The following is a 14,658-nucleotide window of genomic DNA, read 5'->3' as shown; positions in this document are numbered from 1 at the left end:
TACATTACAAACTACATATTTTCAGATGCTTTGAGGCACCAACAAGGACAATAACAAGGTACAGATCAATAACAAAGATACTGTAATGATAACAAATAAAACAAATGTAGTGCAAATAGAAATTAAAAGATGTGCAAGTACCACGATGAGTAATTAGCAGCAGTTTTTGTAGTGTTCTGTAAGTGGCTAGTGCTGAAGTTCTCACGGCTAGTGCTGTGTGTGAGAAGGGTAAATTACAGTCCAGACTTTTTGGAGGCAGAGGGGAGAGAGTTCAGCATCCTGACAGCCTGGTGATGTATGAAGCAGTTTCACAGTCTGGTAGGCTAACAGTACTCGAGTAAATGTATTTAGTAACATTTCCACCACTCATATGGTTTAAAATCTGTCACAGACACCGGAAGTATTGTATTACGTTAAAAACTGTCCCGTCACGTTGTGAGAGCGCGCGCGCGTTAACTTTAGGGGTCGTTCTCGTGCACTCGCGTGTTCTGACAGGTGAGCGCGCGCAGCTGCCTGGTCGCTCTGCGTTTGACAGATGGAGTTGGTTTGACTTGGAGTCAGGGCAGAAGCGTTTGGTTAAAAACAGGACGAAATTGAGGTCTTTTTTTATCTGCAATGAGAGGTGAACAGACTGAAAATGGAGAAAACTCAACGAACTCGGTGAGCGCAAAGGATGATGGAACCGCTATTAACATAACAAGTGGCATGTTTGCATCGGAATGGCCGAGGAACTAACGTTAACACTAACCCCTCTGTTGTGCGAAGCCCAAACCTTAGTCTACTAAAAATGCTAAACTCTTTAGCTAGCTAAACACTGGGTAGAAAAGAAAACCTTTAAACATTATGATAATTTTTTAATTTTGACGTCTGAATTCGGCACACAGAAAATACACCAAAGAGTTCGTATGTTAATAAAATTAAAACTTTGGATATGAATTAGGCTACTTGTCCCACAATCGTATTTTAATGATGTGGCTGATTAGCTAGCTAACAGTTAATCACATTCACAGCCTATTTATAAAAGCTTACATTTGTTTTTAGCTTCTTATAAGAAGCTAAAATCAAATCTAAGCTTTTGCCTATTTGCTCGCTAAATCTCTGGCATTTGCTGGTCTCATAGGGCACAGGACTTCAATAGCCTACAAATACATGCTGTAAAAGATTTCATTTCTTTTTGACCATGTTATTGTAGAGTTTAGCATTTACACTTTTCAGTAGGCTATTTGGTTCTGTCGCCGGCTATTGCTTTATCAATAGGCCTTTGTAGTTGCTATTGCAGCATACACAGTACATTGAGACAAACTTCTAATGATGTTATGTACTAAAAGTAAAATGTTCTCATACAGTAGAACTTCTGTGGTGTTTTTTATATTGTTTGTTTGTCTCTGGACATAGGAGGTGTGTGTGTGTGTGTGTGTGTGTGTGTGAGAGAGAGAGAGAGAGAGAGAGAGGTATGGTATGGTGGCATGGTGAGTGCAATGATAAACAGAAGCCTATGCTATCCATGTCAGTAGCCTAAAATAGAGACTAACCAAGAGGGTCTCAGATAGCCCCTAGACTCCATATAAGTCTGGTCAGTCTGCTCTTGGCTTCCTGTGTGTGTGTGTGTGTGTGTGTGTGTGTGTGTGTGTGTGTGTGTGTGTGTGTGTGTGTGTGTGTGTGTGTGTGTGTGATAGAGAGAGAGAGAGAGAGAGAGACAGACAGACAGACAGACAGAGAGAGACACCCTGACATGTCCACCTGCTGTTGGGGCTTTATATAGTACCTCTGACTCAGAAGACTTATGTTGTTTATTTTTATTATTTCGCGTCCATGTCTATGAGGTCAAAACATATGACAGTCTTTGAGAGTTTGTGTTTACACTTTTTTTTTTTAAACGTGGATAATGGGATGTTTGGTGGAGTGGCACACAATTGGTTGCCTCAATACATTTCGTAAGTTTACTTTAAAGGAAACAGTAGGCTAAAATTAGTTTATTCAACATGTCACCCCCACCAAGGATACACTTGTTAAAAAAGAAGGTGACAATTCATAGTTAGGAGGCCAGGGGGGGCAAATGGGCCCCAATTTCTTCCCAACAACAGTACGTGGTGCAATCTATGACTGTGCTGGTTAACACAAGGGTTAAACACTGGTAACACTGGCTAGTTCAACCATTTGAAATAGTAAATCTACCTTTTATGGAGAAACAGTGGAAGAAAATAGGCCAAATTGCCTATATATATATATATATATATATATATATATATATATATTACTGCTCCCAATATATAGCCCACTTATGGCCCAGTTTTGCCCATTTGGTCAGCCCAAATAGGAGTCAAATACCAGTCCATCACTAACCCAAACTATGCGAGTGCCGCCAAGAACACCTTGGCTGGCGCGCTGCATGAAGGATCATAAACTTAACTATTGTTTTCCCTTTGTACAATCCTTTCCCTCAGGAGAGCAAAATCCTGATGAACCAGCTGATGGAGATCACTGGCATCCAGGACCCACAGATCCTCTACAGAGCCTTGAATGTAAGCCCTAAGAACTCATCATCAGCTTTTAGGATCCCTGACACTGTGTGATAAGACAAAGGATGATGACTCCCTTGTGTGTACTAGGAGGTTATTTTTGCCACAATGCAAGCCAGTGAATGACCTTTATAAAGCAAGTGGAACATAATTACAGCATTGTGATTATCCAAATACTAAACACTACAACCATTTTAAGATAGACAACTGTGTCACAGTTTCAAAATAACCAAAAGGCATTTTTGGTGGATCCGTTTGCTATAAGCATGCTATAAGATTACTTATTGTTACTAAGATTACTTATAGCATACTGATTACTGTCCAAGCCCAATTTAGTTTAGTTGCAGTTGGACAGTAACAAGGCCTATCCTCTACTCCCTACCTTGATGAAGTGAAACATGTTTACAGGACATTTTAGAAATTATGTATTAGAGTGATCAGATTTGATCAGCGCATGTATATGCAGTAAAGTTTGTTAACATCAAAATGTCTAAGGATGTTGTTTTTTTGTTTTTTTTAACCAACAGCATCTGCAGCAATGCTCTGTGAAGCTGTAAAGCTCACTGTTAAGACAACCAAATTACCAAGTTTAAGTTGCTTTTTGAGCCCTCGCAGCTGTGGTGTATTACATGTAAACAGAGGATGTTGTAAGAGAAAAAAGTCTTTGGTGACCTATGGTGTGTCATGTTATGAGCTTAAATGCGTTCTTACAATCCATCATGTGGAGAACATGAACGTCTATGCTAGTGCTGCAACTAACAGTTATTTTCTTGATTAATCGATTACTTGTTTGGTCTATAAAATATCAGAAAAAGGGGAAACGTGGATCAGTGTTTCCCAAAGCCCAAGACGACGTCCTCAAATGTCTTGTTTTGTCCACAACTCAAAGATATTCAGTTTACTGTCACAGAGGAGAGAAGAAACTAAAAAATATTCACTTCACTTCATATTCACTCACCCAAGCTGGAATCACGGAATTTTGACTTTGTCTTTTCATAAAAAAATTACCCAAGCCGACTAATCGATTGATAAATAGTTGGCGATTAATTTAATAGTTGACAACTAATCGATTAATCTTTGCAGCTCTAATCTATACAAAATGTCATGGGAATCCAGAAACATTCTGCTAGTTGGTTAAAAAACATAGCCCTTGCTGTTGTCGTGTAATTAATGCTAAAGGAACACTCTTTGATTACAAAGCACCCCCAGGGGGCCTTGTTTCCAGTCCAGCACACCGCTTATGTTTTGAAGCACAACTGCAAACGAAAAAATCCCTAGGAGCTTGAGTTAACAGGAACCTCATAAAAGTGATAATTGACTAACAGTACAATAACAGTCTGGCAGGCAGGCATCGTCCAACCTGTTGTACCAGGGGCAGACAGAGAAACAGCAGGAGCTCGCAGGTTTGGGAGGGACACAAGCTCTCAGAAAAAACTAGAAATGTTTGTCTACTGCTGGCTTCAAACACAAACAAGGATTTTTTTCTCTGTTATCTTAATTAATCAACTTTTTGCGAGCACATAGTTGTATTATTGCTTGGGCTGCAACTAATGATTATTTTCATTGACGATTAATCTGTCCATTATTTTGATTTTTTTTTTTTACTTTATTTATCCAGGTAAGTCGATTGAGAACAACTTCTCATTTGCAACGACGACCTCTCACATTCACACAGTTACACATTCTTACCTGGAAGCTGGCCACTGAGCAGCTCCACTGGAGCGGTTGGGGTTAAGGGCCTTGCTCAAGGGCACCTCAGTGGTGGTAATGAGGGAGGGACTCTTTCACTTTCCCCACCCAGATTTTATCCTGCCGGTCTGGGGATTGAACGGGCAGTTGGCGATTAAGTTAATAGTTGAAAACTAATCGAATAACTGATTATTTTTGCAGCTCTAATTATTTCTAAATACTCAGCGTTTGCTATATTTAGTTTTGTTTGTATTTCATATGTGTTTGTTTCATACTTGTGGTGTATTGTAATTGCTAAATCTAATGCAGACACTTATAATATCTGGAATATCTGCCCTTATCTTGTCCTTGTTCCCTGTCTTTAAGGCCAGTCAGGGTGACGTCGGACATGCTGTTGGACTGCTGACAACCCAGTCTGCAGAGGTTCAGGATCCTGGTGAGCCACAGGAGTCAGGGACCTCTGCAGAGGCCTGGGAGGGCCAGAAAGGTACACTGGCAACAAAACAAGCATGCACAAAATTCTGACTGTGTTCACTTTAGTGTCAAACAATTGTCATATTTAAAACATGATAATTGGTTTAAAGAAATTACAAACAAGCCAGAGCGTTTTTTCCCTATCCCAGAATAGATAAGCGGTGTAGCCAGACCGTACTCCAGCACTGACACACGCTATGGAGCAAGGCCTGGCAATGCAAGGCTTGTATGTTAGTAATGAAAGTATTATTATAGAGACAGAGCGCATCGCATCATACTCTGAAAGATTAGTGTCAGGATCCCACAGTCTTACCATTCTTCCTGCTGCTTCCTCACGTCTGTATCCACTTTTGTCTTCATAACAGCTCAGTTTTTCGGGTCGGCAGCTTATAAAAACTTAAGTTATGGGTTCTTTACATATCACCACACAGCACCATTTAGGCATTTTTCTGTTGTTCGCTAGCAGATTGACGAGAAGGAACATTCACGCAATACAAATTAATGGAGAGCGGAGGGTTCTTTTCCCCTCCGGTGGTTGCGGGACTTAAATGCATTCTGTCTCTATTGTAAACAAATTAATCCACTAGAAACAAGAGATTTACACTTCAAACACCCATATTTACCAAATATTATGCTTGATTACTTTAAGGAACAGGGGAAATTAACATAGTCTCAAAACAGGAAGAGGGACACACTGCTCTTCTACTCTTCTAATGTAAATGTCAGCTACAATACAATACTACAATAACTAAATCAGTAAGGCTTTGTTCAGTTTAGAGCTCGACTTCTTTGGACCATTTGTAGGTACTTTCAGACATGGAGTCTGTAACATTGCTTGGTTCATTTATGTGTTAAAGAGTAACTGAAAAACACACCCATACCTACAGTATCTACATCACTGAAGCACGTTCAGCACTTGAACCACTGGAGGTCAGCAAAAACTAGGTTTCCAGCTTGTGTTGTTTAAGTCTCAGGGCCCTATTTTAACGATCTAAGTGCACGGCGTGAATCGCCTGGCGCAGGTGCGTTTAGGGCGTGTCCAAATCCACTTTTGCTAGTTTGACGGCGGAAAAAAGGGTCCGTGCACCGGGCACATGTTTCAAAAGGGTTGTTCTTAGTGTCTTCATTAATCAGAGGTGTGTTTTGGGCGTAACATGCAATAAACCAATCAGAGTGTCATCTCCCGTTCCCTTTAAAAGCCAGGCGCGTTTGTACCTTGGCGCATTGCTATTATGATGGCGGATTTGCACCGTAATATTTATATTTGTAATCTTTTGCATGTTTGTGTGCTGTGCACGAGCCTAGGAGCATTTTACTAATTTGCTGTTAAAATAACAATGAAATGCTGTGCTATTGACTTTAGACCAGGTTTTTGTTGGTCAATGGCGCGATCACTTCCAGCTGCCTCAAGATAGCAATACACCAAGAATGCACCTGAACACACCTCCCTGTAAGACCAGCATGCCCATGGGCGCACAGATGGGCGCAGGTGCATTTGCTATTTAAACAACGTGGGTGCTGGACGGGAAATTGACAACTGCAAAGACACCTGCGTCAGGCTTTGTGCTGCACTGCGCCGGGTGCAAGATAGGGCCCCAGTGTGGTTCAAACTAACTAGGTTGTACAACATGTCATTCGACCATTTCTATTAGCACATCTGTGTTTATACCTGTTCTCAATGGCCACACTCAGAGATGGGGTAAAAAAAAACGTAATAGCTTCATCTTCTTTCCTTCTTTCTTCCTTCCTTCCTTCCTCTGTCCCATATGGTCTAGCGGTTAGGATTCCTGGTTTTCACTCAGGCGTCCTGGGTTTAACTCTTGGTATGGGAAAGATTATTTCTACCTGTCTTTAAAATCTCAACAAGATTAACTGAACTTTTGTGTTCCCTTTAGGGCTGCAACTAACGATTATTTTCATGGTCGATTTATCTGTTGATTATTTTCTTGATTATTTGATTAGTTGTTTGGTCTATAAAATGTCAGAAAATGGTGAAAAGTGTGGATCAGTGTTTCCCAAAATCCCAAGACGACGTCCTCCAATGTCTTGTTTTGTCCACAACAAACAAAGATATTCAGTTTACTGTCTCAGAGGAGAGAAGAAACTAGAAAATATTCACTTTTAAGAAGCTGGAATCAAAGAATTTTTTGAATTGAATTTTGAATTGAATTGAATTTTGAATTTTTTAATTGTCTTTAAAAATTACTCAAACCGACTTGATTGATTATCAAAATAGTTAGCGATTAATTTAAGAGTTGACAACTAATCGATTAATCGATTAATCTTTGCAGCTCTAGTTCCCTTCCAAGAAGCACCTTCATTATTTGCTTGAACTTTTGAGCGCTCCGGACCTTTTCTGTTCTGTTTTAACTAGAATTGTGTGTTGTTGGTTGACTCGTTGTTGTCTGTTTCTTCAGGACTTCCTAAAGATGAACTGCAGACTGCCATAGAACTCAGCCTGCAGGAATCCCACAATGCCCAGGAAGAGGAGAGAGAATTAAATAGGTACAAGAGAACCTGCTTTTTATAAAATCCTTCTTTGTTACTGTTTTTTTTTTTTTTTACTGCTGACTGTCATGGAGAATAGTATGAAATTGGAAACAGTGGATGTGGACACTTGTGAGTTTTCTTCTTCTCTGGCTCACAAACTGCTAAATTAATGGTTATACCAAGATTATTACACAACCAGCAAAAGTATCTGCCTACAGCTGAATGAAAACACATAAACCAACCATTACCAGTGGTAAATTAAACTAAAACTAACCAACTAAAATAAATATTTATAATGTGTATAAATCAACCTGAAGCCTTGCAGTCGATCAGAGGATATCACAAAGGAAATTCGACTAAAAGCTTAAGTACATTTACTTTTTAGCCACCCTATCACCGTGGCTTTAGGGTTGTCAATGTCGTTAAGATAGTTGAATGGTTGGTCCATATATCTCGAAATATCTCGACACCTATTGGATGGATTCTTGTCATTGATGATCCACTTGTCTATATCCACGACGTTCCACTTCCGAGATTGCTCCGTTGCTGCCGGAAATTCTGCCGGATGTCACTCTTTTCGTCCGGATATCCGTTACCTTTCGCTTCCTTTGTGTTGTGATTTTAAACTCTGGTGGATTTCTGAGGACTATGGTTAACTGCTCCTCAGATCTCTGCAGGGTAAATCCAGACAGCTAGCTAGACTATCTGTCCAATCTGAGTTTTCTGTTGCACGACTAAAACTACTTTTGAACGTACACATGTTCAAAAGGCGAGGCTATTTCGCAGCGGCACCATGCCTCCGTCTGGTGATTAGCACCGCCATTGACGATTGTGATTGGTTTAAAGAAATTTCCCCTGGTTTTTCTCCTATGGTAATTTTCAGCTAAGAGTGAAATGTGTCAACAACATTTTAAGTCATCCAATACTTTTGTTTTGTGGTCAAATAGCTCAAAACTATTGACATTCTCATCAGCTGTACTTTGTGTTTTGTGCTAAAAAGAAAATGCTATGCATTAAAAAACACACAAAACTAGGATGGTGTTCGTTATAATCATTTCCTGCTAAAGATCAACATGTTACCATTTTCATTATGAAGCAAGCATACCAGGCATTGGCTTCTGTCTTGCAATACAGTTTGTGTTTTCCTGAGAGACTTTAAAGGGATTTTACCTTTAACTTATAAAGGTCTTATTAATCAACCTTTACACAGGGAGTCTAACTAAGTCAACCTGTGTTTAATAGAGTTGTCAGTTCAATGCTTTGAAATGGGTAATTTAATGTCCTGCAGGGCTCTGGAGGCCAGCGCAGAGGAGAATGCAGCGAGAATGAAGAGGAAGAGATGTGAAGCCCAGAGCGAGATGTGCAGCCCTGCAGACTGGATCCGGCAGGACGACTGGCCTGTGGGCATTCGCAACGTTGGCAACACCTGCTGGTTCAGTGCTGTCATCCAGGTGAGGATCAGTGTGTGATTAGTTACATCAAAGTGATGATGATGTACTAAGTTTTGACACATATGGATACAGGACCATATGTTTTCTTATTCTTACCTCTGCATAGTCTCGCATTGCCAGACCTTCCCCCACAGCGCAGCAGAGGAGGGTCTGGTTAGTCCACACAGCATTCCGGGATGGGAGAAAAACGTGCTCTGGTTTATTGGCATTTCTTTAAACCAGTCACAATCGCCTTGGCCATGGTGCCTCTGCAAAATAGCCTCAGGAAGGAACTTGTTTTGGTGGAACGTGTACGTTTAAAGGTTGTTTTAGTCGTGCAACAGAAAACTCAGATTGGACAGATAGTCTAGCTAGCTGTCTGGATTTACCCTGCAGAGATCTGAGAAGCAGTTAACCATAGTCCTCACAAATCTACCGGAGTTTAGAATTACAACACAAAGGAAGCGGAAGGTAACGGACATCCGGCCCAAAAGAAGGACATCCGGCGACACCGGAGCGATCCCAAGAAGTGGAACGTCGTGGATATATAGACTACTCTGTGCATACTAGTAGTAGTGTTCTTTAATGTGGGATAGGCAATTTTGAATGTATGACACTTGAATAAAAGTATTCATGAAACAGCTGCACAGTGCACACCTAGCATAGAGTTTGTGAAGTGCGCTAAGCTCTGTCTAAATGTCCACCTGTTCTAACAGTGTCCCACATCCTTTGCTGCTAAAACTTTAAATAGCCCTCGCACTTGGCTTAAGAAACGTTTATAGACTTGAGTTTCCCTACCAAGATTTCTAACTTTAGTCCGTCAGAGGTGTCGTACCTTGTGTTCAGTCAGCAAAGGTTTGTTTTTTTGGCTTTCACTAATCTCGGTTACATAATTAATTACATTAACACTTTAAAATAAGTGCACGTGTGGTTAATTTATAAGTAAACTCATGTATTTTCTTTGACCTGCTTCAAAATTATATCCCCCATGAGTTCGGTACCAGACATGTTTTTAAACTAACAGCAGTAACACTGTGACAACAGAGAGATCTCCCTTCCATCTCACATTTTCACTGACTATATAACTCTATACCATCTTAATAGAGTTATTAGAAACATCAGGAAGAAAAGAAAAAGGTGTGGGCATATTCCTGCTAAATGAGTACATGCCGTTTTTCTCTGAGCTGCTAACTCTATTACAGGTCCATTCCAGACTGAATTTAGTCAGGCCTAAGCTATCAGGTGGCCCGGCTGAAACTGGAGCCCTCATTGAGATGTGCAGGCTGTGTGGATAATTAAATAGCGAGTGATGTGATGATGGATCGAGCAGTGGACTTCCTAGTATGAGCCTGAAATGGACAGGAGAGGAGACGCTAATTGTTTGTCTGTGTTGAACTCCGATATGCCTCCACACCGATTTTGAAGTCAAACCCCCAAAGGACAGGGGTTATTATCTGGGCATAGAAATGTTGGGGAAATGCAGTGTTGTTTGCATACAAATAGCTGATACCCTTTGGTTTGTTTTTTTTTCCATTTTTTCATTCTTGTGTAGATTCTTTTTGTTACCATTGAACTGATTGTTGTAGATTCAACAGAGCCCGACTCTTGATAAAGCAGTCTCCCCTTAAAAAGTAATTATGCTATCAGATTGAGGCTGAGTGACCACACAATTCAGTTGTCAGCTCATATTCCCTCTATTATCCTTTTGTGATATAATTTACAGTAAAACGGAGATAAGCCGTAATAGAATTTTCTTCTCAAATGGAAATATATATCAAGATATTCATAAGCTCCACTCACCACCACACATGACACATAAGAGTAACTTGACTGATACTAATGCATTTAGTTTATCATGGGAAACACAATCATCTTATAACAAAGTGTGCTTAAGTATTATGTGTCAAATGAAATAAGAATACTAAAGATTTTTTGTTATATCCCTGAAAGTAAAGGAAAATATTTTTATTTTATTTTATTAGGGCTTGGAGCCTCTTCTGAATTATATTTCATTCACTGAGATCATTTTAATCAAGTTGCAACCACCCCAGCTGAGTGGTGAAGTCAATGCAGAAGGGTTTACAGCTACACTTCATCTAACGAGTAGTCTCACATTGCCAGACCTTCTTCCACAGCGCTGTGGAGGAAGGTCTGGCTAGTCCACACAGCATCTCTGGATGGGAGAAAAACGTGCTCTGGTTTATTGGCATTTCTTTAAATCAATCACAGTCGTCTTGGGCGGTGGTAAGCGCCGTACGGAGCAATGGCGCCTCTGCAAAATAGCCTCTGGAAGGAACTTGTTTTGGTGGAACATGTGTACGTTCAAAAGTTGTTTTAGTCGTGCAACAGAAAACTCAGATTGGACAGATAGTCTAGCTAGCTGTCTGGATTTACCCTGCAGAGATCTGAGGAGCAGTTAACCATAGTCCTCAGAAATCTACCAGAGTTTAGAACGCCAACTCAAAGGAAGCCCAAGGCAACAGATGTCCGGCCTAAATGAGTGAAATTGAAAGTTTTTTCAAAAATGAAAATGTTTTAACATGAATCCAACATATTATTAGCACCTATAAATCCCCACTGATCATAGGCTCACTGGCCTATAAGGTAGTCACTAAGGTAGCCATCCACAGATCCAGTTAATCCTAAGGATTCACTGTGCCACATGCATGTGTAACATTAAAAGATGATTTATAAAATCATGCCAAAATTATTATTTGAATAGCTTAGTATTCTATGCATGTCTGTATGTTAGACATTGAACATTGCAGAAGGCTTTGTATCTTTGTATTATGTTTTACCCTGTGTGTTTTTTTATTGTGATATGGATCCCCCTGGGTCTGAAATAAAGTTTATATATGCACTAAAAAGGTATACGTACAAAGGCTTTAGGCTGCCCTACACATTATTGTAGGCTCAGTTTAATATGCAACTTCATTTTATACAATATATGTAGTAGGGGGTCCTTGCAACGTCTCTTTTTCAGTTAAGGGCTCCTTGGTTTAAAAAACGTTGAAGACCCCTGCCTTAGGACATTAGCTAATGTTAGAAACTGTGATTATGTAAAAATATTAGAATTAGACAATTATGTAGTTATTGTGGCAGGCCTATGCATGACCACTGTAATCATGATCTGCCGCCTGGTGATCTCCCACATCTGACCTGGACCGGAGCGCTGCATTAATGCTCCTTGTTTTGTTTTTTTGTGTCTTGTCACAGTCACTGTTCCACCTGCCCGTTTTCAGGAGGCTGGTTCTTAACTACCATCTGTCTGAGAGAATACTGGAGAAGTGTAAGAGCCACTCTGTGAGTAAACTACTGCCACTGCCATTCCAAGAGAGACATTTGTTGGCATAATTTCATTCGTGCAGATTAATATTTTCTAATTCATACTAGGGCTGCACAATATACTGTTTTTTTATCGTCACCTTGATATCAACTGGCGCAATAAACACATCGCGAAAGGCTGTGACATATCGCGAAAATCACTCAGAGATTTTTTGTGTGTGTTTAAAGAAAATATGTTGGTGCCCTTTCATGTTCAACTCAATGGGCAATTTGTTCAACAAAAGAATATCGGCAATGGTTTCCTTTCATTTGTTTTAAATTCAACCAGCATTTTTTGGTATTTTAGCAGAATACTGAAAGCAGCAGAAATGCAGAACTGAGTACACTTCAATATCTGTTTATTTATCGCAAGTAATATCTTTATCACATAGCATGTTTTCCTCATACTGTGCAGCCCTAATATTTTCACATAAATGAGAGAGGTGAAAGAGCTGTGGGGATTTTCTGTTGATATAAACATAGCTACTATGTGATGAAGTTTGACTCTGAGCTTGTGTTAACAGGACAAGAGGAACATAGCTTTCATGCAGGAGCTGCGCTGTCTGTTTGCTCTCATGGTGGGCTCCACTCGCAGGTTTGTGGATCCTTCTGCTGCAGTGGAGTTACTGCGAGACGCCTTCAGGACCAGCGAGGCCCAACAGGTACATCACGTTTTGGTCTCAAGACAAAAATCTTAATTTAAGGCAAGGCAATTTGTATTATATATTGTATTTGTATGGCACAATTCAGCAGCAATGCAATTCAAAGTGCTTTACATAAAACATTAAAACACAGTCAAAAATTAATACAAATTGATAACAGATTGAAAGCAGTTAATAAAAAAAAAAATAAATACATCATTAAAAACAATTAAAAGTAGAGTAAATACAAGAGTAAATTCACAATGGAGTGCAATGAGTTAACAAAAGGCAGTGTTAAAAAGAAAGGTCTTCAGCCTTGATTTAAAAGAGCTGAGACTAGGTCCGCTTAAAGTTTAGAGGCCTCCCGTTTGTTGACAAGGCTCGCTTGTTTGCCAGAATACAGATCTAGCAACATGAAATCATGAAATCAAGTTGCTCTTGCTCGGAAAAATGGACCTTTAGTTAATATTTTTTTGTCAATCTACTGTCTTTACTGTGTCTACACAAGTTAATACTCTCCAAGCTGTAGTGAAAATCTTGTGTATAAATTGATTTGCTTTATATATCTTGGTCATATCCAACATCAAATTCAGTACTGTTTGTTATCAGTCTCAGTTATGGAGACAGTGGCACAAATGCCTATTTTTAAGAGTATAGATGCTGTATTATTATTTATATATGTATTTCTTTAGATACTTAATATGATGAAATTGTATTATGCCTTTGGGATTTTTTATGTATTAAGTGTTTTATGTGTCGTGCTGTCTTTTTATTGGACCATGAGTCTGGAACAAAGTCTATTATTATTATTATTATTAAGACTGACTATAGGTGACTATATTGATTCTTTGACCCTGACTCTATCCTTTACTATTGCAACTACACAGCTTATATCATCTTATTGTTCTAATGTCTTCATTTCAGGATGTCAGTGAGTTCTCCCACAAACTGCTTGACTGGCTAGAGGATGCATTTCAGCTGGCTGCCAAAGAGTTAGTTATATGTCGATGTCATCCATATGCATGGACTATTGTTCTTCTTTCTTTGTTTGCTAAATTGCATAAATTGAATGTCGTGTTTTAATTTCAGTAACGTGGAAGACAAACAACAAAACCCCATGGTTCAGCTTTTCTATGGTACCTTTGTGACAGAAAGAAGACACGAGGGTATGAGTTTTGTATGACTTTTTGTCACAGTGACAATCAATATGAATTCTGTTCTCAATCACTCACATCTGTTTTACTCTGCTTAGGTAAGACTTTGTGTAATATCGAGCAGTTTGGCCAGTACCCCCTGCAAGTCAACGGCTTCAACAATCTGGACGAATGCCTAGAAGGTGCCATGGTTGAGAAGGAGATTGAGTCACTACATTCAGATCACAGCGTCACATCTGGCCGTGAGGTAAAGAATTTCATCAACTGACTAGCAATAACACTTCTATGTATGTATGTATGCTTTGCTAAGACAGTCATGTTTTCTCTTGTTTGCAGAGATGGTTCAAAAAGTTACCACCAGTCTTGACATTTGAACTGTCTAGATTTGAATTCAACACCCAGCTCGGTCGTCCTGAAAAGATACACAAGAAACTGGAGTTCCCACAAATCATTTATATGGACAGGTGAGCGTTGTACAGATAACAACAATCATAGATGGGCAAGTTCATTTAGTTTCACCATTTCCAACAGGGTAAAATAAGCTTCTACAGTAGGCATGGGGATAACTTTAAAGGACACATGTCTGCAGGATTTTATATGTATCGTCTTTTTTTTTTTTTTTTTTTTTTTTTTGCGATGATTTTCTTAAAATTGATTCTTTTCCCTAGAACAATATTTTTTCTTTATTTATTTTTTTTTTACCAATGATTCAACTAAATATTTTCTGTTCATACAGTACCGCTGACGGCAACTACATCATATACGTTTCCGGCAAAACAGAGCAAAAGCAGAAAATACATGTTATGTACTTCTTCTACAAATTTAATAAATGTCTGACATCTTAGAAAACAATTGGTTTGTAGAACTGTCTCATGATATATTGTCTCTACAAGTGTATTATTCAACTTTTGTTTTTGTAAAAGAAGGAAAAGAAAAT

The 14,658-nt window shown here is 39.3% G+C and overlaps 1 protein-coding gene across 4 annotated transcripts in view; it reads left to right on the top strand.

The window, feature by feature from the left end:
* Positions 1 to 474: 474 nt before the first annotated feature.
* Positions 475 to 14,658, top strand: part of usp28 (ubiquitin specific peptidase 28) — a 30,677-nt gene continuing 16,493 nt past the window's right edge. For 2 of the 4 annotated variants that reach the window (XM_035990787.1, XM_031307926.2), the window contains exons 1-11: positions 475 to 660; positions 2,445 to 2,522; positions 4,575 to 4,695; positions 7,100 to 7,187; positions 8,461 to 8,623; positions 11,819 to 11,905; positions 12,451 to 12,588; positions 13,492 to 13,559; positions 13,657 to 13,733; positions 13,820 to 13,968; positions 14,058 to 14,185. In XM_035990787.1, the coding sequence (XP_035846680.1) occupies positions 616 to 660; positions 2,445 to 2,522; positions 4,575 to 4,695; positions 7,100 to 7,187; positions 8,461 to 8,623; positions 11,819 to 11,905; positions 12,451 to 12,588; positions 13,492 to 13,559; positions 13,657 to 13,733; positions 13,820 to 13,968; positions 14,058 to 14,185 (1,142 nt within the window). In that variant the 5' untranslated portion in view covers positions 475 to 615. The remainder of the gene's footprint in view (positions 661 to 2,444; positions 2,523 to 4,574; positions 4,696 to 7,099; positions 7,188 to 8,460; positions 8,624 to 11,818; positions 11,906 to 12,450; positions 12,589 to 13,491; positions 13,560 to 13,656; positions 13,734 to 13,819; positions 13,969 to 14,057; positions 14,186 to 14,658) is intronic. The other 2 variants (XM_035990786.1, XM_035990785.1) reach the window with 2 other exon arrangements.

The sequence above is a fragment of the Sander lucioperca genome, chromosome 13 (genome assembly GCF_008315115.2).
Source record: "Sander lucioperca isolate FBNREF2018 chromosome 13, SLUC_FBN_1.2, whole genome shotgun sequence".
NCBI lineage: Eukaryota > Metazoa > Chordata > Actinopteri > Perciformes > Percidae > Sander > Sander lucioperca.
The sequence above is the reverse complement of the archived record's forward strand: the minus strand, read 5'-3'. Positions and strand labels throughout refer to the sequence as shown.